Source organism: Corticium candelabrum, chromosome 8, assembly GCF_963422355.1.
Source record: "Corticium candelabrum chromosome 8, ooCorCand1.1, whole genome shotgun sequence".
NCBI lineage: Eukaryota > Metazoa > Porifera > Homoscleromorpha > Homosclerophorida > Plakinidae > Corticium > Corticium candelabrum.
The window spans coordinates 6,142,112-6,167,933 of record NC_085092.1 but is presented as its reverse complement, the minus strand read 5'-3'; the positions used below and the strand labels follow the sequence as shown (position 1 = coordinate 6,167,933).

The following is a 25,822-nucleotide window of genomic DNA, read 5'->3' as shown; positions in this document are numbered from 1 at the left end:
CTAACTGTTTTGTTTGTATGTTTGACAGAAATTACACAGCATGGCACAAGTGCAACAGGCTACTCCTCCCGAAGCAAAATGGCGGCCAATTTTGAATCGCTATCATTACGGACAAAAAACGATAAAACTGATCTTCCAAGATATGCTTAAAACGTTTGAAGAAGTTGAAAAATCAGATAAGCAAATTACAATCGGTCAAATAATTTCAGTCAAAGAAATCGAAGAAATCCAGAAGCGTCTTGGTGTTAAGCCAACAATAGCGTTTTTTGGCCAAGTCAATGCAGGTAAAAGCTCACTTGCAAATGAGCTCTTAGGAGAGGGCACATGGTTACCGGTTGCACCTGATCCGTGCACATCTCGCATGGTAAGGCTCAAGTACTACACGAGTCTTTACAAGGAACAGATACCCTTTGAGGGAAAGCCAGAACCGAGACAGTCGTTTAAAAACAGAATTCGGCCAACTGTAAAAGATATTCAGCTTAGCGACGAAGAGAAAAAGGATCCAAGAGTGTTTGAAGTCGAATTGCTCTTCGGAGTACCAAATCCTGTTTTGTATCCAGGTCTGGAATTTGTTGATCTTCCTGGTTGGGGTGAGAAATCAGCGCTTAACGAAGCCATTAATGTAGCGGTAACGAGAATAACACATCCTGCATTGCTGCCTGTTTACGTTTTAGACGGAAATCTCACTGTCACAAAAGAGGTTAGTAGCTCAATAAAAATGTAAATACACGGAAATCTATAGCGGACAATGTTTGTTTGTATGCTTTGTGTAATAGGATCGTAAACTCATAGAAATTCTCACAAACAAAATGGGCAACAGGAGGCTGATGTTCGTGTGCAACAAAATAGATCACGAAGAAGAAAATTTGAGGCGGGACCACGGTGACGGCGAGTTGCAAGTTTCCGGCGACGGATCGGCAGTTTATGTTCATGGAGATTGTAAAAAAGTCCTTCTAAACAAGGCTCAAGCAACGTTTGACGGTCTAATGACATATGGGTTTGTATCAGACACAGGTACCGATCGGAACGCATCCAGTTTTCATCCGGTATCTGTCAAAATGTTAAAAGCCAGTAGACTTGGCAAAGATGTTTACCAGGCTGAGTATTACAAAGAGCAATTTGATAACTTTACAAAACACCTAAACCTCAAATTAGAAAAGATCCTGGTGCACCATGTTCTTAGTACGATTAGAAAGGCAAACGCAGTCGTAGCTCGCTTTGCCGAAGGAACAATCAGCACACGGTCTGCTTCTTCGAATGTTTCAATGCTTGAAATTCTGCAAAAAGCAGAAGAAGCTGAAAAAAAGGGCTACACCGACTGTCTCGAGTTCTTGTCCCAAGAACGTAAATCAATTGAAGTTGCCGTTCACGATGCGTGCAAAGCAACAAATCCAAGAATTCTTAGAAACGCTAAGATAATAACTGCCGAAGACTTTAACTTTGAAAATGAAGACGAAACCGTTCCCGCTGTCGCGTTCATAGATACTATTGCCAACATGACGATGCGCATCTTGAACCAAGAAATCACGAAAAGAATAGAAGAAGTAAAGGAGAAATATGTCAAGAGTTTTGAACTCCTTTTCCAAGTCGCAATGGGAAGCTTTAACGTTATGATCTGCGACATTTGGCGCTGTATGTTTCAGTCCGATCACCCCAATTTGTTCAGTATAGCTGAAAGCACTAAAGAAAGCGGCAAAGCGTATGAAGCAGGGCTCGATCTCTTTTGTCTTATTCCTGAAGCGGTCAATATGTCGCTGAGACAGACGTTTAATGACGTCACCACCGGTGTTCCTAAGCTCTTTAAAGCTTTGACAAAAACTTTGGTGGGGCTAGTAGACCTCGACGAGAAATGGAAAGAGTCGATTGCACAAGAAATATTGTCTATACTAGACGTGACACAGTTGGCAACAAGGATTGTAGATAACTGCAAGAGGAAATTAGACGAAAAACATCGAAACTATGTTCAATCTCATGAGCAAATAATTGAATTACATAAGGCGAAATTGAGAAGTCAGGATGATATTCTTTACTTTCGCACAGAATTTACTCCAAAAATCTCCTTACTTCTACTACGGCTTTACGCGATGCAGTGCTGTTTTGAAACAGGAGAACCAGAACGAGGAGAAATGATAGGAGAAGGAAGGCACAGCTCGACATTTGCGTATTCTTCGTGCAACGGTGTAGACAAACACGATAGCCTGGTAATAAAGGTATTCAATGCACCGTTGCAAAAGGCGTGTGAACATGTGGCGCAACCATTCTACGCATTGAGGTAATCAGATTCAATTTTAAGACGCCAATATACTTAGAATACATAAATCAAAATGTACAAGAATCCAAACACTAACCCTACGTTTCCTTCAAACTGTTCCTGTTGTTATTGCTATTATATGAGCTCTTGCTACTGCATGTTGTTGTTTGCCTGTTTAGTGAAAGAGACCACCAAGAGATGAAACTAGATGCACAAGTGCACACATTATGTCATGCCCTTTCGCTCGCATACATTTCACTCCTAGACGTAAGTACAACATGACAAATGTTTGTTTGTAGAACTCTACAAGGAAATGACCAAATCTACAAATGTGTTGTAAAAGTGGAAGGTGTTTTCATCAGTCCATTAGATACTAAAGATGAAACACAACGACTAGTCCAATTAATGGAAAAGAGGGCAATGACGCTGCCAGAAGCTCTTAGATCAGGTCTAAGCAGTTACGAGAAGAAGCTGATCGCACTTGACGTCTGTCAATGTCTGTCATTTTTGCATTCGGAGAGCATCGTACTCCGCAACTTGGTGATAAACGATTTCTCAGTGAGTACATATACATATAGGGATATGACAGAAACAATTGAATTAAAACATTAAATTATTTTTGTAGCTCGACAAAGAAAAGCGAGCAAAATTAGATATGCTGAAACTCAGAGAGTCTCTTTTTGACGACTCTTGGCTTAAGTGCCCCGCATTTCATCAAGCACCAGAAGTGTTTCGTAATGAAAGCGCCATAGATGTTAGCAGTAATGTCTACTCATTTGGTATTCTTCTCTGGGAGATATTCAATGAAAGCTTGCAACCGCCAGCATGTTATGCTGAATGCCACACCAAAGACGAAATGCAGAAGAAAGTGTGCGACGACGGTCTGCGACCTGAAAAAGCCGCTAGCGTCGAAGATGAGTGGTACGCTATCATGCAAGACTGCTGGAAAATGCCAGAAGATCGACCGTCTGTAAAACAGCTGATGTCAAGAATCCAAGATCTTGCAAAACAAGTAGTAGGATACTCTACCGACTTAGATTGAAGACCTTCGTATTGTAGTTTGCGTGTAAATTGTTATCCGAAGTATCGCCGAGCACGTATGCGTATCTGATCGATTTGAAATCCAAATTTGAATGTTTGTAGTTCAATAATTATAAGTATTGATGATTGGTTATTTCAAAATTGGCTACTAACGACCTGCAAGTGTATATGTTTGGATCTAGCCAAAGGCCCACAAGTTTAATTAATTAAGTGCAGCAGAAACCGGCAAATGTACACTTTAGTCGTTACTATGCATGTTTACACGCTAGGCTACTTTACGTAGTCTACTAGACTATACTGTTGTCTAGATCAGACAAGCCCAATACCGCTCTGCATGCATGTTTTACATATCTCCAAAAACAGCAAAAACAGAAGCCTGCATGAGCGTCTTAATTAATTAAGTGACCGTACCGTATTGGTTGACATAGAAAACGAGAAACGCAAAGCAGGCTGTAAAGCAATCTTAAATTTTGTAATTGCCATATGTTGATAAACTGTTTCGCGTATATATTTTAAAAAATTTAATATTAATTTTACAATTTGTTAATTAAGTGTCTGTGTGCCAGAATACGGTTAGAATGGGACCAGACGATGACACGAGAGGCAAGCATTCTGTTGTGAAAATGTACGGACAAGTAAGAGAGATAAAGAATCTGTGGCTCGGCGGCAATGGCGTTATCGACAAGGGAACCACTTGCAATCCGACTATCTCGTCCGTTGCACTGAAAGTCGTGCAACGAATCGGGTAGCCCGGACGTTGCCATCAATTCCAAACTACTACAGTTGAGCGTTCTTTGAGTAGATTTATAGCTGATTGCCTTGCACACGCGCCAACGTCCTAAACATGCAAGTACAGTGCCTAAATTACCCACCCGCTGTGTGATGATAAGACAAAGGGCACGGCACTCTGGCTGCACAACGTCTAAAGTAGCTTTTAGCGGACTAAACACAACACATTTAATTAATAAGTCAGTTTACATGACAACCAACAATGTAGTCGTTGTTCTTGTGTCCGTTCAACTACGATATCTAACAGTCCACGACATGCTAGTGACCCGTGGGAGCACATTCCACGAAGAGTAGCAATCCCTTGTGAGACAATCTAATCAAAATCGAGAGTCATACACGAGTGATCCGTGGGAGCACATTCCACGAAGAGTAGCAATTCCGTGTGAGACAATCTAATCAAGAGTTGATCATGCAGTTGGTACGTCTCACCACGCATCACGCCACTGCAGCGTGTAAGTGATACTCAAAAGCAAAGATTTGCCCAAATCAGTCCAACTAGATCAAAACGTGCACATCAATCGATTTCGATTACAGAATTGATCGCAACAACAAAGCAAGAAGTTGCACGTATATTTACACGTCTTTCGAACGGCAAATTGTACGTGAACCATGCTGCATGTAGTCATTTCGTTCACTCATTTCGTACCCTTGGGAATAGCGGCGACGCTTTGTTGCCAACCCACAGAAATACGTATCACATTGCTAACGACATCCTAGAAGTTCAACTGGAGTAACCGATGGCATAGTACGTAGAATACGTGCATTTGAGTTATCCATTTACATGTATCGAGCTTCAAAGTTGGTTGTATTTGCTCTATAATTGCCATACTAAATGTACAACAAACAAGGTGAGACACGAAGTCGGCTAGCGCAACATTATTGAAAAAACATCTAAAAACAAAATCCCTTCAAGTCATCAAGTAGCTAGCACAGTTTACTTCTTGAGCTCTTTTGTCAGCATTTGAAGTTCACCTTTCAGACGTCCGCAATCGGGTCTTTTAGAGCTGTCGTGATGCCAGCAGTTTTTCATAAGATCAGCAGCATCTCTCAGCCTATGGTTAGGACTGCTCCATTTTTCTAAATTGGGCCGTAGCTGAATTTCTGGATTACCCACTTTGGCTAAAAACGCGGAGGCTGTAGAACCGTTAGTGCGAACAGTGTAGTCTTTGGGATCTGGTACAGCTGTAGGAGGCTTTGTTTCTGTGCTGTAAGCTTTAAACAAGTACCACAACAAAATGCCAATAGAATAGACATCCGTAGCAACCACACCTTCGCTTTCCGAAATCAACTCCGGAGCAACGAAATATACGGCTCTTGTAATTTTGCTGTCCTTCATGCTGGCGATGTCGTACATACCCATATCGCTTAGTCTTGCTTCAAGACGTTGGGAGAGCTATAAAGGTAAGTAGAAATTGGTATACGAAGACAATCAAACTATAGTAATTATAAATCTGCTGCAAAAGAAGCTCAATTTCTACAGAAACGTATACAAGACAAGACAATTTTCTAAACGTACGTTGTAGCCACTAAACAATTGAGCGAACCAAACATGGCGCTTAGAAATTTAGTCTTGTATATTTTTAACAATTAAATACGTGAATGTGTACCACGAAAGCGATGTGCTTACCAGTACATTGGATGGCTTGATATTGTGGTGCGGAATTCCTTGGCAAAAAAGATGCAGCAATCCATCCACTGCATCTCTTGCTATGTTAAGCCACGACAGACCGCTGAGTTGAAGACTAAGACTAGGAGTTCCCTTGAAAACGTCTTCCAAACTGCAAAGACAAGATTCTTCCAACACCCAGATCTCGTCAACCGGGTCTTTGCTAGGAAAGAGAAATCCAATGGCTTTTTGTACATTTTTGTGATCCAAACATTCACTGGAATATAAAGATTTCAGATATTAGTTAGTTAACTGATGTAAAGACATCTTGAAGTAACCTTACCTGGCAAAATACAAAGATGCAGGCCAGACTCCTCCTGATACTGGAGGCCACGGCTTGCGAGCTTTTAAAACAACATCACCCCACGATCCTCCTTGGCATTTGTAGACGGTGGTTGTTGGACCCACCCCAATAACTTCTCCTTTGCCAGGCATACCATGCTGAAAAGAACCCAGAAATGATTTTGATTTCAAGAAAACATTGACCAATTCGTATCCATCACTTAGTCGAATTTGGCTTTGTTGACCTCGTGCTTCTTTGCCAATTTCTTGTGCTGCAGCTTCTAAATCCGCAAAGCTAATAGAAAATTTCGCGTGTGCTTTCTCTACTGTATCTTGCACTTCTGTGCAGTACACTCTAGCAAGCTTCTTTGGATCAAGCGACTTTAAAAAGCTTTCTGCAACTGTTTTCTTCCATTCGTTTGTGTATTTTGATTCTAACTCCTTACTTGCAAAAAAACTTTTAAAAAAGTCTTTGAATATCAGCTTCAAGGGCAATCCTTCTTTTACAATGTCGGGTTTCAACACTGGCGTATACGCTGCTTTAGCTAAAATTGTGACAGCGCGGACCACCTGCAAATCGCCTTGTACTTGATCTTGCATAGACTTTACGCATCTCTCAACAGTTTCTGCCACATTTAACACCTTCATTTGATCTCGAACGCGTTTACAAAATTTTTCGTTCAATTTGTCGCAAACAAAGTCGCGAACTTGTTTTGCTACCTTTTTATCTCGTTTCTTGAAATTCGTCTCGTTTTCATCCACTAAGAAAGTTTCACTAGCCGCTTGCTGGGGCAAGGTTTTGAGACAAGTAGCTTTCAGTTCTTTAATCAAGTCTTCTAGTTGAGACGAACAAGTTTCTCCTGTCATCGTTTTCAGTTTTTGGTATACTCTCTTTTCTATTGTTGTTATAAAATCAATCTTGCGTTGAGCTTCAATGCCTGTACGAGCATGACTAAATTTGAATTGGAAAACAGTTTCTAGTAGCATCACTTGCTCCGTTATCAATTCCTCTAACGCGCTTTTTAAATGAACATTTAGGTTTTCAACAATAGTTTCTGCTAGACACTCTTCAAACCTTATAATATCTCTAACAAATGGATTTTCGTCTTCCTCTTGTGCCAACTCTCTTGCAGCGTAGGCAGAGACGGCGTGAAAAAGGGGACACTGATCGTGTGACGACATGCCTTGTTCAGTAGCAAGAAATTCTTCAGTAACTAAGCTGTCAAAAACTCGTTCGTGGATTCTAGTAGAATATTCAAGAAGGTTGCATTGTTCTTTGTCACTGCTTGTAATGTCAGAGTGGGTGTACTCGTCGTTACATGTATCTTGCTTAGTACCCAAGTGGTCTTGATCGTCGTCACTGTCTTCTGGTAGCTCTTCCGGCGGTAACATGGGTGGTGGTTCGTCATCGTCTTCTCTAAGAGCTTCGTCTATGCGAGTACACACAAATAGTATCTTTGCTTTACCTCTGCCGTCTTCTCTCAATTGATTTTTGATCCAGCGTAAGTCACTTTTGTCCTACAAACGTTCATAATTACATTAAGTGCTATTTCAATACAACACACGCACACGCACGAATTTAAAAATTCGTCGGTTTGCACGATTGCGAATAGAGCCTATAAAATGGGCCTTCGTATAAAGGTGTTGAAATAGAGCGGTTATAGCACAAATGATATCACCAAGGAAATGGCTTGGCTTGAGTGTATATAGAAGTGGTTGTAAGTTTAATAGTACATTCACTGTCTTGTGTGCCCGCTCCTGTTTGTATTCACGCTCTTTGTTGCATGTTTTGCAACCCACTTGAGAGAATACTGCACTATTTGTGCAAAAAGATATGTATATTGAATGCGTGCACAATCATGCAGCCATCACAGATACCGTAGTACGCGATTAGTGAGGATATATACAATGTATACGTATTGTATTGTCGAGCATGTGAACGCAAATCTGTTTCTCACCTTTGTCGTTAATCCTCGGCATCCGTCAATGACGTACACTAGCGTCTGCACGAGGCCATGCGATACGGTGTCGTTTACCAGCTCATCTAGTTGCTTATTTTCTCCCTTTCCTGGCGAATCTACAACTTGAATATACTTTAACAGTGGATGAGAGCAGTAAATCTCTACCCAAGCTACGTTTTCCGCTGCTTTTCCGTCTTTCCAAAACTCGCGGTGTCTTTCTCCAAACCCTGTTTCACGACCAAGACTTACTATATCTCGCGGGATCAGTAAACGATGGGTTCCTTGTGAATCTTCCATGGTTTCTAGTTCCTTTCGTTCGCCAATAACAGTGCCGTCTGCTCTTAGCAGTTGCAAGTATGCTTTACCTGCTCCGCCGCTAGCCTCTTCACTAAATTTTAGCTTTACCATTCGAGCCGTGCATGGCCCTTCATCAGACGGAAGAACACGCTGTTGTAGAATAAGATTTGCGAGCGTACTTTTACCGCTTTTCAGTTGACCAACAAATACGAGTGTCGGTTTCTCGCTTAATAGTTTGATGACGTTGGCCATCTGAGTTTCAAACAAAACCGAATCTTCTGATGAGTCATTAGATGAGCGTTGATTGTCTTTGTCTGGAATGCTGTCGTTGGCCGTAGGAGGTTCGTTCTGAGAATTCCTGCGAGGCAAACTGGCTCCGATTTTACGCCATTTGAGCCACGCGTCTTGAGTTTCATTGTAGATGTGGCGAACGCTAGTACGATGATTTTCAAACACGTGAAATCTATCTTGAAAGTTGTGCAGGGAACCGACAAGCCGAGACGTTGCCATCGATCCAAACGATACAACGTAAGTTGATAAGTAAGTCGCAGCTCAACTTGAACACGCGACGTCTGTTCTAAAAACGGGCAAACCGTGAGCTTTGTGTGATCAAGATTAGACAGGAGGAGTTACTCGTGCATGAGTGAGTGTGCGGGAGGAACGGTCTCATTGTGCCACTTCGTTATCATAAAATTTAGTTCTCTTTGATTTACCTTATTGGAATTACAGCTAATGCAAGAATAAGAGAAATCTTCAAACAGCGATTACTCCGACGATGTGGACAAACTCAAATAGCTATAGATTTGCTTTTAGCGGTGCTTTTAATTATACTTGCACGTGCATGTATACACAACTAATCTAGACACGCAGAGCGTTTAGTAGAAGTAATTATGATGAAATGCCGAACCTGCTATTGCCAATCTATACTCTAGTGTGTTCAGTTCGAGTCTGCATCTGCTAATCAAACCGCCTCGTCGCGAGCTTTCGAAATGCGTAAATTTTAGCTCTTTACTCTCAAGCCTTCAAGATATCCAGAGTTCTCCCACGGTTTCTCCATTCTCGAATACGCGTTACTTAAGTGCTTATTGCTTATTAATTAATTGCCGCATCTTGTGCTAAAGAGACAAAATGATATGCTCTCAGTGGGTGATCAGTGGGAGTGCATCCCACGAAAAGTATACCAATGCAAGTAGGAAACAAGTTAATCAAAATCAAGAATCGAGCAGTCATGCAGGCGCACCACGCTTTGGGTCATTCCAGCGTATGCATACATGCATTTTAAGTCATACAAAGTCTAACGGTGCATGTTGCTCTAAGCGGGTGACCCGTGGGAGCAATCAAATCGAGGATCGAGCAGTCATGGACGCACACCACGCTTTGCGTATGTCAAATGCCAACGGTACACATCATGCTCCTAGCGAGTGATCCGAGGGAGTATATTCCCTAAACAGTTGTAAACAAGCCAATCAATATCGAGAATCGAGCAGTCATGTATGTACACCACGCTTTGTGTCAACGGTGTATGTCATGCTCTTAGCGGGTGATCCGAGGGAGTATATTCCATGAAGAGTTGTAACAGAAGCCAATCAAAATCGAGAATCGAGCAATCACGCATGCACACTATACACATTGCGTCATTTCAACGTATATATGAGTAGGACAATCAGACGCGACAATCTCGCCCAGCCTAATTCACCGACATCTCGCCGAGTAGCTACAGCCAAATACTGATTTCGACTAGAGAAGTTAGAATCGAACCACTACGAAGACAGCTGCAGGTACACGAATGCGCTTTCAATTGTAAATACTACACATGTATTATGTGGAACAGTGTTTTGCTTCTTATTGCCAGTAAAGTACTCTTTATTGTAATCTGTCAAAAGAAATGGGAGACGGCCTGGAACTTCGAGGCTAAAGACGCCTCTTACCCAGTCCCTCTTGCGCGCCTGGAGCAAACAATCAGGAACCCTAGACGAGAGATATGGGCATACGTATAACTACAAAGGATAGTGTGTGATAGAGTAGTGTAAAGATAAGACTAAGTGTGCACGCGTAGTGTAGAACAGATTACAGGTTGTGCATGTACCATTCGGCAGCAGATATGTGTAACACAATCTAGATATAAAACAAATCGAAAATTACTTTAGTAAATTTTGTTGTGCTTGTATTGACAGCTACAAAGTATGGCACAACTGCAAGGATCTACCGTTCGAAAAGCAAAATGGCAGCCAATTCTCAATCGATATCATTATGGACAAAAAAAGCTGAAAGGAATCTACGAAGATATGCTTACAACGTTTGAAAAGGTTGTAGAGTCAAAGGTTTTGGGAGATAAAATTACAATTAAGAAGATCATTTCAGACGAAGAAAAAAAAGCAATCGACAAGAGCCTTGATGTCAAACCAACAATAGCGTTTATTGGTCAAGTCAATGCAGGCAAAAGCTCACTCGCAAATGAGCTCTTGGGAGGTGGTATGTGGTTACCGGTTGCACCTGAACCGTGCACTTCTCGCATGGTAAGGCTCAAGTACAGCAAGAGAGCCTACAAACAACAGATACCCTTTGAGGGAGATCCGAAACCAACAGAACCATTAAAGGAAAATCGCCCAACAAAAGAAGATATCCGTCTTAGCGACAAAGAAAAAAAAGACCCAAAAATTTTTGAAGTCGAACTGGTTTTCGGCGTACCGAATGTCTCCTTATATCCAGATTTGGAATTTGTTGATCTCCCTGGCTGGAGTGAAAAGGAAACGATTAACACAGCCATAACTGAAGCGGTAACGAGAATAGCACATCCTGCATTGCTGCCAGTTTACGTGTTAAACGGAAATATGACTATTACAAGTGTGGTCAGTAGCTTAAATATTTTGTCTAAAATGTAGATATGCAATAACAAAGCTGACAACAATCTGTTTTGTTTGCTTTGTGTGATAGGATCTTCAACTATTAGAAATCCTTACAGACAAATTGGGAGACAAAAGGTTGTCGTTCGTGTGTAACAAAATAGATCACGAAGACAAAGACTTGAAGCTGAACTACGGTGATGGAAAGAAGCAAGTATTCAACGACGGATCGGCAGTTTACGTCGTAGAAGATTGCAAAACAAACCTTTTGAACAAAGCTGAAGCAACTTTTGAAAGTCTGAAACAATTTGGTTTTGTATTAGACAAGGAGACCTATCAGAACGCATCCAACTTCCACGCGGTATCTGCCAAAATGTCGAAAGCCAGTAGACAAAATGAGGACGTCTACCAGGCTGCGTACTACGACAAACAATTTGACAGCTTCACAGAACACCTAAACTTTAAATTAGAAAGGGTGCTCGTAGACCACATCCTTAGCACGGTTAGAAAGGCAAACGCGGTCGTAGCTCGCTTTGCCGAAGGAACCCTCAGCGCGCGGTCTGCCCAACTTTCGTCTGATGTTCAGATGCTTAAAATTTTGCATAAAGTAGGAGAAGCCGAGGAAAAGGCTTACACCGACTGCCTCCAGTTCTTGTCCGAAGAAGGTCAATCGATCGAAGATGCCGTTCTCGATGCATACAAAGTAGCAAAACCAAAGATTCTTACAAAAGCAAAAAGAATGACTGCCAAAGAATTTAAAAATGAAGACGAAACTGTTCCCGCAGTCGCGTTCGTACATGCTATTGGCAACACGACGGGGCGCATCTTGAACGAAGAAATTACAGAAAGAATAGAAGAAGTAAAGGAGAAGTATGTCAAGGGATTTTCATTTTTTATCAACGTTGTCTTGGGAAGCGCTAATGCTATGCTCAACGACATTTTTTGTAGTGCATTTGAGTCCGATCATCCTGATTTAGTCAGTGTAATTGAAAAAGCTAGAGAAAGCAACAGCGCATTTCAATCAGGGCTCGGTCTTTTCCATCTTATTCCTGACGCGGTCGGTATGTCGTTAAAAGAGACGTTTACCGACTCCACAGTCAGTGCCAGTATTCTCACTAAAATAACAGGAGCTTCGCTGGGAATAGTAAAGCTCGACGAAAAATGGAAAGAGTCGATTGCACAAGAATTCTTGTCTACCCTAGACGCAAAACCGTTGGCAACAAGAATTGTAAAAAACTGCAGAATGAAACTAGACGAGAAACACCAAACCTACGTTCAATCTCATAAACAAATGATTGATTTACGTGAGGCGAGATCGGGCAGAAGTGAGGATGATATTCTTCGTCTTAGCAGAGAATTCACTCCAAAAATCTCCTTACTTCTACTACGATTTCACGCTGTGCAGTGCTATTTCGAAAAAGGAGAACCTGAACGAGGAGAAAAGATAGGAGAAGGACGACACAGCTCAACATTTGTGTGTTCTTCATGGAACGGTGTGGACACACAAAGTAGTCTCGTACTAAAGGTATCCAATCCATTGTCGCCATTAGCTTGGGAAAGAACAGCACTATCATTCTGTGCACTCAGGTAATTTCAATGCTAATCTATCATAAAAATAAGATAACAAGCAGTTAAACAGTCAAACACCACCCCCTGTTTGCTTGTTTGTTTGTTTCAACTGTGTGTTGTGCATGCATGCTGTTGTTGTTTGGCTCTTGCAGTGACACAGATCACCAGAGTATTGTGCACTACTGTGCAGCCAGTTGTTTCCTTGTTCACTTTTACCTGGTGAACAGTAGTTTTAGAAAGTGAGCTGTCGTTTGCTGTGACCTTCTTCCAGCAGTACCAGAAAAGCCGCCCCTATTTGCTGCGTAACTCATGCTTCTCTCTCGGCATGACATTATGTAATTAAAACGCAGCAGTTATCATTACTCTATAACTTTCCATAATCAAATATAAATTGCAGTGTTTTAAATTAACATTAAATCATACTTTGTAACAATATTAATTTAGTCAGTTTAGGTCAATATAACCTCCTTTGCTAAAAAATCTTTGTTTTTTGTATATTATTAAAAAAAATTAAAGCTAGAGTGTGGTAGATAATGATTATTGCATAGTCTGATTTGTAGCAGCATCATAATGTCGTGTTTCATTAAAATGCATGTGGTCTTATATTTTTTACAAAGATGTACGTGCACGTCCACATAAACGCACACATGCATCCACTAAAATTAAATGCTTGTTTGACAGAGCCCTACAAGGAAATAACGAAATCTACAAATACGTGGTAAAAGTGGAAGGTGTACTTATGAGCCCATTGCACGTGAAAAAAGAACAACAGCTCGTTCGAGTAGTGGAAAAAAGAGCAATGACACTGCAAGAGGCTCTCAGATCAGGCCTAGGCATTGACGAGAAAAAAGTGATTGCATTCGACGTCTCTCGGTGTCTCTCTTTCCTGCACTCGAAGAACACAGCATTCTGTAACTTGGTGCCAAACGCTGTCTCAGTAAGTTAGCACATTTTTAGTAGATTACTATTATTTCATGAACAAAACTGGCTTAAATTAGAATATTGAATTGATTTTGTAGCTCGACATACAGAAGCGAGCCAAACTTGACGTGTTAAAAGTTGAACTGTCTTACTTTGAAGACTCTTGGCTTGGCTGTCCCGCTTTTCACCAAGCACCAGAAGTGTTTCTCGACAACTACAAAGTAGGATCCACCAGTGATGTCTACTCATTTGGTATCCTTCTCTGGGAGATATTCAATGAAAGCGGGCAGCCACCAGCTTGTTATGCTGAATGCCACACGAAAGACGAAATGCAGAAGAAGGTGTGCGAGGAGGGTCTGCGACCTGCCAAGGCCGATCACATCGAAGATGCGTGGTACAGCATCATGCAAGACTGCTGGAAAAGTCCAGAAGACAGACCGTCTATGGAAGATTTGACATCCAGAATCAAAGATCTTGTCTTCCCCGATCAAGAAGAAGAAGGCTACTCTTCTGACTCAGACACAGCTCATAGGGTTAGTTGCAGGATAGCGTAGCATAGAAATGACTTCGTATTTTAGCCTGCACGTGGTTGCTAAAGAACTATCGCACAGCTCATATACGTGCATATTATAATCGATTTTAAGCCTGCAATTTAAATGTGCTGCCGACGATGTGGAATGCAAATGATCATATTATAAATTCAAAATTGACTCATTGTAAGAAAGTATAACCTCTGAACTCGGCCACATGCATGATTGCTGCAGAGATTGGCATGCAGGTGTATTTTCCAAAATACTTGACACTATTACTGGTGCTCTAATCATTCACCAAATGATGAGACACAATACCAGTATGTATCTAATCTCTGTGCCCCTCAAATCTAAACAAATCAACAATAGAAGTATAAATAAGATCGGCCGTAAGAGCGTTCGCGCTGCTCGTCAAACGAAACGGTCAATCAGTCCCAGATGCCGTCCGTAATGCCGTATCTCAAAACACCTTGATGTCACACAGCTAAACGGCATGCATCGGCATTGCCATCACCGTCCTCGGTGGACACTCCACCATCACCACAAACATAATCAACACAACACTTGTTACGTACGCAAACGACCTTTGCTTGACACAACTGCTAAATCAATCCATGTAGCTGGAAAATAATACCAGCGATAACAATCTAACTCTAGCGCTCGTCGTTGGTCGTTTGTTCGTTGGTCTATGCTGGCGTTACTGTATCCTAGCGCTTCCGCGCCTCGGGTATACAATGCAAACAAAATAAGAAAGCATGCAATTGTGCAAACTTTTGGGAGTCAATCTACAAAACTGAAATCTTAGGACTCAACCAAAGTGACGACTGAAAATGCAACTGAAGTTGATGTAATTAATTCCTCAAACTACAGCAACAAAATTAAGCATTGCCAAGATAACCACTCAAGTCTCACGCACAATTTACTACCCAATGTTATGCCAGCACAACCGACAATATACTAACACATAGAATTCAACCAAACGTTGAAATCAGCGCAAAAGCATGTTTCTATTTGAGTCAGTTTTCATGTAGTCTCCACAACTTCACAGTCCCGTCGCCATCTTCAGGTACTCGCGCGTTATCAAAGCTTGCCGCAAGGGATCCACTTTGTAAGGGTTCTCATCAGCTTCCACCATGAGATATCCCGAGTAATCGACCCTCTTCAGATCCTCAAACAACTCAATAAAGTCAATAAACGAAGTCCCTTCCACGCTGCCAGGGGCAGTAAAAAAGCCAAACTCAATAGCGTCGTAGTAGCTGAGGCCATACTTCTTTACATAATCTAGTTTCCATTTGCGAACGTTTTTCAAGTGAACGTGGGTAATGCGACGGCCGTAGTCTCGAAAAACGGCATTAACATCGATTCCCGCCGCATACAAATGTCCCGTATCAGCACACAGCCCGACAAGATCCGGGTCCGTCATGGACATCAGTCGTTCCAGCTCCTCTTTGCTCTCTACGACCGTGCCCAAATGCTGGTGATAACCGAGCTTCATGTTTGCAGCCTTTGCGATGCGCCCGAGCTCGTTCAAGCCATCGGCCAGCAACTGCCATTCTTTCTCATTCATCACTGGCTTGCCAGAAAAGACAGGAATGTTCTCCATTTTCTGAACGCTTCGAGCACACTCGGCCACGTTTAATTCATCTCCTCCCAAGATCTTAAGAAACTGCATGGTGTGCTTAAAGTCGGCGATGGTTTTTTCTCGTTCCCCTTCTGTGAAGAAGGTACACTGCCAACTGGCTGCAATGTGCACATTCCGAATACCAAGTAGCTTGTCCATGTCAATCGCATTGGTGGGCATCTTGTAATTCAGCTCAGTGTAGTGAAATCCTGCCAGAGCCACCTCGCTCACACATTGCTCAATAGGAATGGTTGCTCCAAGATTCTTGAAATCTTCATTGATCCAATTGATGGCCTGTATACCAAGCTTTACTCTTTCGGGATCGAAAAGAGGCTCAAAGTCAACCAAAATGTCATATCGACGATCAGCAATTTGAATCTTTACACGAGACCGAGGCTGAACATTCAATGGAAGTTCATACTGAAATTTGACGGTCTGTCTCTCCTGAGGTCTCAAGTGGATTCGCTTGAAGCCAAAGAGTGACTTCTCTTTAAAACGTTTTGGTTCAGTTTTGGCAGTCATCTCCCCCTCTGCAGTGGCTAAAATGACAACATCGCCAGCCTTATCTCCAATATTTGTAGCTGTCACACACAGTGGCATAGCAAACGGCTCCCCACTTGTAGCATGTTGGATGCTAGAATGACCCGTACAGCCTTCGAACTCAAACTGAGTGTACGACAGACCGTGACCAAACTTGTAGATGGGAGTGCCAGTGTAGTACCGGTGTGTACGTCCAGGGTGATGTTTGTCTGCCCTCATTCTCATGTCGCTCATTTTCACTTGATCAACATAAGAGGCTGGGTAGAAAGTGACCGGAAGTCGACCACCAGGATTGTAGTCACCAAATAGAACATCAGCAATTGCCATGCCGCCTTGCTCTCCGCCATACCACGCTTCTACTATAGCATCCGCCTTGCGACTCAGCCACTTGATGGCCAAAGGACCGCCATTGATGAGTACAGCAACAACAGGAGTTCTTGTCGTTTTAATGATTCTCTTGACGAGCTCATTTTGCATTCCAGGAAGTTCGAGTGATACACGATCATTCATTTCCCCCTCCAGTATACAGGAACGTGTTTCTGCTTCGTGTGTAATTGGCTCCAAACCGAGCACAGCTATCACAACGTCAGCATTATGAGCTGCTTCGACTGCTTCACTAAAAAACTGATCAGATTTGCAGCACACATCACTGCAGCCGGAAGCATAAAACAAGTTGTTGCGACCAACTTTAGTTGAAATGCCCTTTAAAGGAGATATAATGTCACCATCTTTTGGTATTCCACTGTAAATACCCATAAGGGTCTTCGTGGCTTTGGCATTTGGACCGACAACAGCCACACGAGATGTCTTAGATAAAGGCAAAATACCATTATTCTTGAGAAGAACGATGCTCTCGCGAGCTGCCTCTAAGGTGATATCGACATGTTGTTGAGTGTGGACATCAATAGAGTCATTCAATTTGTCATACTCGCAGCCGCTTACATCCCATTCACCTGTTTTCATTCTCTCAGCATAAGTTCGCTCGACTGCGGCATCCAGTTGCTTTTCTGAGATCAAATTGTCAGCGAGAGCACGTCCAAGGAAGTCTCTGTACACGGTGTCATTGCTATCAACGTCCATTCCTGCAAGAAAAGCCACTTGAGCTGTTTGTTCATAGCTTTCTGTGTAATGATGTGCCTCATATATCCTTTCTACCGCGCCAACATCAGCTATTACATAACCCTTGAAGTTGTACTTCTCTCTTAGAACCTCATTGATAAGTGGAGAGGCACAAGCGGGTACACCATTGATGGCATTGTAGGAGCACATTAGCGCAGATGCACCGGCATCTATACACGCTTTAAACATGGGATAGTGAGTGTGCTCCAGATCATAGTCATCAAGTTCTACATTGACATGATACCGGTCTGTGCCATCAGCGTTTTCCATACCGTAAGCCACAAATGCTTTACATGTAGCAATTGATTTCTGGCAAGAGTGGTCATGTAATGAGTCGCCGTTGTGGCCTTGAAGACCAAGTACAAATTTCCTAGCATACTCAGATGCTAGAAAGGGATCCTCACCTGGTGCTTCCTGACCTCGCCCCCATCGTGGATCAATAAAAATATTGACAAATGGGTCAAACCAGGACATTCCTCCTCGACCGTGTCGATAGACAGAGTCCTTGTCCTCAAAGATTGCCGTGTCCTGGAAATGTTTTGAGTTGTACAAGGCTCGACCTTCAGTAGATATGACACTCGCTACTTTCAAAAAGAGATCAGAATTGAATGAAGCTGCAATAGCAGGAGGCACAGGAAAAACTGTGTATTCTCTAGCGGTAACTCCATGTTCAGTATGACCTCGATAGAGAATCTCAAGAGTTACAGCTGGCACTGCGGTGGTGTTCCCTATCAGCTGGAGATGTTTGTCATCAGTAGACAAGGCAGCGACTGCTTTACTAGCACGAACTTCGGGTGCAAGAGATTCGTCACAAAATGTGCCACTGATGTGTCTAGCATCATCACATACAGGCGTGTAAGGAGGCTTCACTGCCTCATTGTCTGTACAACTTCCAACATCAGTGCAAGTTGCTTGAGCCCCTAAATGTACAACATAAGTATAAATAATAACTGACAAGTTACATTTACTACTAATTACAATAGTAGTAAATATATCAACATAACAACAATGCTAATGTTGATACAATATAAACACTACACATAAATGTAGGAAGCGTGGGGACAAGGGGGCCATGGCCCCAATAATTTTCCTGCAATAATTATTTTGCTTAATGCATTAATTACTCTCAAATCCAATAAAGCATAATTATGTTGCACAAGATTGTAGTGTCTGCCCCCAACCCTCAAAACCGTCTACATCTATGTATGAATGATATCTACACATATTACTCATAATAACTCACGTTTAACTGTACAATTTCCTGTCTACTTCAATTCTCTAACCTATATACGTCAAGGCAAGCCGTGATCTTCGATCTCTAGCTGAATCTCAACTAACAAAATGATATATAGATAGGGAAACAATGCCAAAACAGCTAGCTGTAGCAAGTCACCGCAGCTTAAACGTAGATACTGCAAAAAACACAAACGACTTGATCCACAGTGGTCCAAATGATCAGGACTGCCACGTATGCAGACCAGAGCCGCGTAGTAAGCCAAACTAGCCTCGGAGATCAAACACCTCTCGCAGCTGCTGCAAACATACATTTGTACGTACACTAGGACTGCTTGTCTAGGTAATAATTTAGGAAATTTTAGAGTCTAATCATTGAGTCTGATTAGTTAGAATTAGATAGAATTAGATGTGCATAAAGGCTGAGCTCATCTGGCAGTCCCGTGGAGTGTGGATGCAATGTTGAAACTAGAAAGACTCCTGGAATTTGAAGCTGAAATAGCTAGAATTTTAGTAGACCAACTGATTCGCATTTTTCTTATATAAAATAAACAGAAAAGGTCTAGGCGACATGACTTTGAAAGTAAATGCTTGGAAGTAGAACAAGATTTTATTTTAAAATTTTTAGTACTTGAGGTGAATATGGGTCAGTGGGTCTTTCGGCCATTTCAAATTTCAAAGTTTAAATTCTTAAATTTTAAAGTTTTAAATTTCAATTTCTCAATTTTTTGTATTAAAATTCTATTTTTTAATTTAACGTTACCAATTTTTAAAAAAATTGAATTAAATTTTTAAATTTTAATTTTTTTAAATATCAAAATTTAAAAATTTTATTAGTTCAAATTTGTAAATTTTAGGTGCAGTATATTAGAAATTGCTTTGCTGACGAGAAAACGAACGTAGTTGTATATATGAACTGATAGCCGGCTTTGAACTAACAGAAATTGAACGCTTATCCGTTTTCTCAAATAATTTGAATACACCAGAAAAAGAAAATTGAAAGAACGAGTAGCAGTGTACGCAGTAGGGAGTCTATTGGACGGCGTAGGGGTGCATTCCAACGCGTGCTGATACGTTGATTCAATTAAACTTGGCGCGGTTTCTGCTAATCACATCAGCACGTTTCCTGTACCGTGTTTCTGCACCTGTACCTACGCCGCATCACACAGTTACTAATGTTTAATTTTAAATTTAGTTAATAGAACCTCTACAACCTCATGCTGTGTCTCTCCTGTGCCGTGGGAACAGAACCCACACTGACTACAAGTGAATTACCAGACCAAATAGTAAAGGTGGACATGCACGCAGTGCTCATGGCAGGAGGGCCTAGGGAACGTACGTGTACCGTACTGCTGACACGCCGCTCCCCTCGACGGTACCGCGTCCAACTACTAAAACTACATTTACGCATGTCGTACTGTACCGACAGACTAGTCGCCAATTCAATACCAACTAACTTTACACAAGCAACGTACTGCATGATCGCGTGAATTACGTTTGTACTGTATCGTAACCTTTCTACAGAGTCTCTACTTAGCTAAGAATGCAACAACACGCAGCTAGAGATCCTCTAGTATCAGTATCAACATCAATTAGGGGTTTCCTCCTGTATCGTTGAAGGACGCCCCCACACTACACATAGAGCAGACGCACACACGCACACACAATAAACCGAGTTTTGTGTCCAGGATTTATTTGCCGATGAGCTAGTTGCTGCCTACTTTCATGTTATCCATGAGCAACTTGTCTTAGAATGCGTCCAATGCGTTTGTCACTAACTCTAAGTCCTCCTGCTTGAAGATACAATTTCATCATCTTTCTTCCGTACGCTGGACCAACCTACGTAGAGACGTGTATTAACGGCAAAAGTCTCCATCTGTTTATACGGGTTTAGTAAAAAGAGAACATATTACTTCTCTAACAGCTGCCTGGACTACCAGCCTCATGTCAAAGTCAGATAATGCAGAAAGATAATGAATGTTTGCTCATGACAAAATCGTCTAACGGATCGTTCAGAAAATCCTTTGACTCCAGGATGTCTTCTTAGAAGTATATAACTTATGGTTGAGTGCGATAGCCCAGTCTTCACCATTTCTTGAATTTCTCTCTCGTCCATCCGTGACTCAATTTGATACGATGTGCCTATACTGTAAGTGCTGCTAATTGGTTGGGGAATCCCAGGTTTGTCGCGTCTGCATGGCTGTCCGGAAACTCGCGTATCTGCCTACGTAGCTACTAAAATTTAGTTAGTCGGCGCTGTCAGCTCTCGCGATCCAGGATAATTTCCAAAGCACCATCGACCACCAACGTGATTGTGCCCTTCACAACCTCGTAATGCTAGCGATCTTGTCGAACATGTGACAGCATTCTTTCAACGCACGCTCTAAGGAACAATCCCTACCGAGTGCTAAACGATGCCTTCGACACAGATCCGTTGTTTATTGTGCGCATGTGATCTAGCCTTGGCCTTCCATGCTAGTGTGGGGGCGTCCTTTAATGATACAGGAGGAAAACCCTAACTGATGTCGATACCGATACTAGAGGATCTCTACGCGATCATGCAGTACGTTGCTTGTGTAAAGTTAATTGGTATTGAATTGGCGACTAGTCTGCCGGTACAGTACGACATACGTAAATGTAGTAGTTGGACACGGTACCGTCGAGGGGAGGGGCGTGTCAGCAGTACGGTACACGTACGTTCCCTAGGCCCTCCTGCCATGAGCACTGCGTGCATGTCCACCTTTACTATTTGGTCTCGTAATTCACTTGTAGTCAGTGTGGGTTCTGTTCCCACGGCACAGGAGAGACACAGCATGAGGTTGTAGAGGTTCTATCTGCGCTATCGGGTAGTGTTCTATGTGAAGTACAAAATCTAGACATGAAGTGCAACTTGCAGTTGGGCCAATCGTACTCCTACATCTACAGTAACGACGCGACCATGCACTTCGAGTTACTAAACATTAGTAACTGTGTGAAGCGGCGTAGGTACAGGTGCAGAAACACGGTACAGGAAACGTGCTGATGTGATTAGCAGAAACCGCGCCTAGTTTAATTGAATCAACGTATCAGCACGCGCTGGAATGCACCCCTACGCCGTCCAATGGACTCCCTACCGCGTGCACTGCTACTCGTTCTTTCAATTTTCTTTTTCTGATGTACTCAAATTATTTGAGAAAACGGATAAGCGTTCAATTTCTGTTAGTTCAAATCGGCCATCAGTTCATATATACAACTACGTCCGCTTTCTCGTCGGCAAAGCAATTTCTAATATACTGCACCTAAAAATTTACAAATTTGAAATAATAAAATTTTAAATTTTGATTTTTTAAGAAATTAAAATTTAAAAATTCAATGCAAATTTTTAAAAATTGGTAACGTTAAATTAAAAATAAAAATTTTAATACAAAAAATTGAAAAATTGAATTTCAAAACTTTAAAATTTAAAAATTTTGAAATTTAAAATCTGAACTGGTCGAAAGACCCACTGACCAATATGATACATTCATCTTGATCATTCAATGTCTGTGTCAGTATCTATCTACCAGACTGTCGGCCACGAGTCTGTACAGTAGCTTGTATTGTGTGTACACGATCATGACACGTGTTACGTATTCTCTACGTAGTAGACACCTAGCTAGACGTGCAAAATATTTACCAGAGTTCTCAGCTGTAGAACGTGCCAGCAGAAGACATCCGATGAACAGCAGCAAATGGTAACATCGATATCGCATATCTAACGTCGTGATCAGGACCGATGACCTGCAAGTTACTTTGAAAGTGCCTATCGTTGCGCAAACCCTTCACTCTAATTGAATTATAGACGCCTACGTACACCAGACATTCTGCATGTGTATCAACAGCACATTACGTTCAGCAGCTCACTCCACAGACTAGCAATGTATGTCTACAAACAATCATGAATGCACAACTTACTACCATTATTATGGCTCGAAGGCTGCAAGATGCGTGGAAGCAGTGACAGATCTAGATCTAGAGAGATGGAAGCTCTAAAGCAACAGAATTACATCACATATGTACAAGCACATAAAGCAATCTAAAACAGCCATTCGATTGGATGTAGTCCAAATCAACTATTTATTTGAACTCACACATTGCGGCCACAATGACACCTAGTTTCAAAGTTTAAATTCCTATTACTTGCACTTGCATCGACTGACTCTTTTTACCTCTCAAATACAGTATGTAGAGACTTGAATACTGCTAATACAATGACATGTCTATATACATACATTGTACCTCTGCATGACATTCTCAATGTCTTATAAGAAATACAGACATGGTAAGTACGGACTTAATCTTTGCAATACAACTTGAAATACATAAGTCTTTCTCAAACTTAATTAGAAATCAGTATTACTGAGCTTCAATTAGTGAGCTTCTTCGCGATGCCAACTTCTCCTGATCAGTTATCGACTGATGATCAGTTGGTATAGAATAATTATTGTCATCGACATTCGTCTTTATTTCACTTGCCTGTGACTGACTTTTCATTCTAGATTCACTCGCAGTGGGAGAGTCCTTGACTAGACCCTCGTGTGACTGAGAGAAACTCGATGTTGGAGATATCTGTTCGATGGTGGCTTTACCTGTGGATGCAGACCCAGCTCGAGATGACGGGCCATTGAATTTAGACTTGGATATCTTGGGTAAGCTCCTCGTACCCAAACTGATTTTATCATCATCCGGTAGGTTTGACAATGTCTTTGATAGCCATTAGCTCAGTATTGTCTGTGACCATGTCCAAGTCGTTCGCCTCTTTGTCTGTTAGAAGTAACGTGCTATCACCGACTGATTTTGACATGATGCCAACTTGATTCTCAATCTGGTCTTCCAGGATTGGCTTATGTGTTAGATTGTCATTTTCTAGTGCTGATAATACATGTTCTTCGCTTCCTGCAGACTTGATGGTAGATAGAGTGTCTTTTCCTACTTGATTGTGTGGCTCTATGTCTGTAACAGAGTTCAAGTGCATTTCTTGCTCAACAGTTGGTTCCTCCAAATTGGCATCTGCATCTACAGGCTCATTTTAGTGCTGACTACTTTGGCTTCTAGCGATTCCTCACCTTCTGTTCTTTCTGACGTATCCTCATCGATCTTGCCCTGCTCGTACTGATCACTCTGTTGTGTTACATATATCTTGTGCCAAATGTTGATTGCTACCTAGCCTCATGTTCTTGAAGATCTGCTTTATCAAGATTCACGTTGGCTTCTTCACAATCATCAAGTTGACTTTCTTTACTGTACACGTATCTTTCTTCCTGCACAATGGGTGATACTGCAGCCACTTCTGTTGTCTTAATTTCTTGAAGCTCTGACACTGGTGTAAAATTTTCTGGCTCGACTGCATCTAGCCGACTTATCAACAACTTCAACTACATTGGTATTCATTGTTTCTGTCTTCTGATGTGCTTCTACTGACTCATCGGGTATGCCAGTTGTCTTCACCATCTTGTTCTCATCCTGAAATTGCTCTGCCAAATGCTCTACATCAACATTGTTTTTATCACTGACTGCTGCTCTTTACAAGTGTCTTCTACGTTGTCGAGAATGTCCTCGACTCTTTGCCTCCTTGGATCTCTCCTCGCGTGAGAATGACCTTTCAAGCCTGCTCCTTGACCGTCTGGTTCTATGTCGGCGCTTTCCGGGCCTTGACTTCGTTCTGACTCACGACTCGCTCCCATTGTTCCACGTGCCTCAGATACATCCCTATACAAAGGTGATTCAGGTCGATTGTCAACTTCTGGAGTATCGCGCTGGTGGAAGAGGACTCTGAGGACGTTCTATGTCTAATGAAGAAGATCTTTTAATAGCTTCTCTGACAGAATCTCTGTATCTGTCTGTCTGTCTGTCTGTCCATCTGTCTGTCTGTCCGTCTGTTCGTCTGCCTTCCTGCTTGTCTGTCTGTCTGTCTTTCTGTCTGTCTGTCTGTCTGTCTGTCTGTCTGTCTGTCTGTCTGTCTGTCTTACCAGTACAGCAAACTTTGTATTATTTCTGTCATTCGCCATCTTTGTGAGGTATTCTCCTAGGATCACGTCTGTTCCGGTTCATTTTACTAAGTTAGGGTTGCAGGGATTTGATTGAACAGCAATTAAGTGGCATGTTGTTCACATCACGATCAGGAAACATATGCTGTAGCTAGTGTTGACTTTGTGATAAAGTGTCATATGGAATCATCACAAAATTGTCGTATTCATCGACAGAAGTTTCTCTCCCCTTTCGTACAGCTTGTCCCAGTCATCTGTTCCTAAGAGGCCCGATCTCTCTAGCACTGGATTTTGCCTTGGAATGCAGCACGTCCAGTGAACAGACATTCCACCAATGCAGAACTGGACAAACAAGAGTGATTAACAAATTGCCTTGTGTGTGTGTGTGTGTGTGTGTGTGTGTGTGTGTGTGTGTGTGTGTGTGTGTGTGTGTGTGTGTGTGTGTGTGTGTGTGTGTGTGTTGTGTGTGTGTGTGTGTGTGTGTGTGTGTGTGTGTGTGTGCACGTGTGTGTGCATGTGTGCACGCACGTGTGTGATTCGTTCTAACCACTGCTGCTGCTCCTGGCAAGCTGTTTTCTGGATCTTGTCTTGGATTTTGGTTGTTGCGAACAAATCTGAGTGGCACAATCATCAGCCCAATTTGGCAAGAAATTGCAACCAATTGATTTCATATCCTTCTTTGTTGCTCTCAGATCGAGTGACTTGAAATGCTGCTGGGTCTATAAAGTCCATACACTTGGAATATTGGTCGGGACAGACAGGTCATGAAGCTGTGAGCTGATTTTCCCTGTGAATGAGTTTAGATCTTGTTGACAGACATAGGAATTCTTTAGATGTTCGCCTGGTAGGCGTGACAGCTGACTACCAGCATCCACCATTAACACTTCTCGGCCTCCGTCCACTAGCTGTCGAGCAAATGTGGCCCCACAGGTCCAGATCCGACAATCAATTAACACATCAGTGTGGACTACATCATATCTAGTGCAGTTACCATCTACTTCAGTGTCACAGTCTCCATCAGATTCTGTAGTGACAAAAATGCAGACATAAAACTATGAACAAATATTTGGTCACTTGGTACTAACAACTATGTCTGTAGTATAAGGTTTTATACACTCTGACTGCATGGACTGTAAACTTAGTCTTTCACATTT

The 25,822-nt window shown here is 42.0% G+C and overlaps 3 protein-coding genes across 3 annotated transcripts; 2 read left to right on the top strand and 1 right to left on the bottom strand.

Moving 5' to 3' along the window:
* Positions 1-428: 428 nt before the first annotated feature.
* Positions 429-3,508, top strand: LOC134182956 (dual serine/threonine and tyrosine protein kinase-like). The gene is made up of 4 exons (XM_062650399.1): positions 429-700; positions 777-2,272; positions 2,551-2,809; positions 2,877-3,508. The coding sequence occupies exons 2-4, from the start codon at positions 810-812 to the stop codon at positions 3,291-3,293; spliced, it is 2,139 nt and encodes a 712-aa protein (XP_062506383.1). The 5' UTR covers positions 429-700; positions 777-809; the 3' UTR covers positions 3,294-3,508.
* A 1,359-nt stretch (positions 3,509-4,867) lies between these two features.
* LOC134182955 (dual serine/threonine and tyrosine protein kinase-like) lies at positions 4,868-8,797 on the bottom strand. The gene is made up of 4 exons (XM_062650398.1): positions 7,988-8,797; positions 6,031-7,547; positions 5,709-5,964; positions 4,868-5,474 (listed from the first exon to the last, which is right to left on the bottom strand). The coding sequence occupies exons 1-4, from the start codon at positions 8,795-8,797 to the stop codon at positions 5,016-5,018; spliced, it is 3,042 nt and encodes a 1,013-aa protein (XP_062506382.1). The 3' UTR covers positions 4,868-5,015.
* Positions 8,798-9,970: 1,173 nt separating this feature from the next.
* Positions 9,971-14,341, top strand: LOC134183294 (dual serine/threonine and tyrosine protein kinase-like). The gene is made up of 5 exons (XM_062650789.1): positions 9,971-10,065; positions 10,462-11,136; positions 11,222-12,717; positions 13,381-13,636; positions 13,719-14,341. The coding sequence occupies exons 2-5, from the start codon at positions 10,471-10,473 to the stop codon at positions 14,172-14,174; spliced, it is 2,874 nt and encodes a 957-aa protein (XP_062506773.1). The 5' UTR covers positions 9,971-10,065; positions 10,462-10,470; the 3' UTR covers positions 14,175-14,341.
* Positions 14,342-25,822: the final 11,481 nt, after the last annotated feature.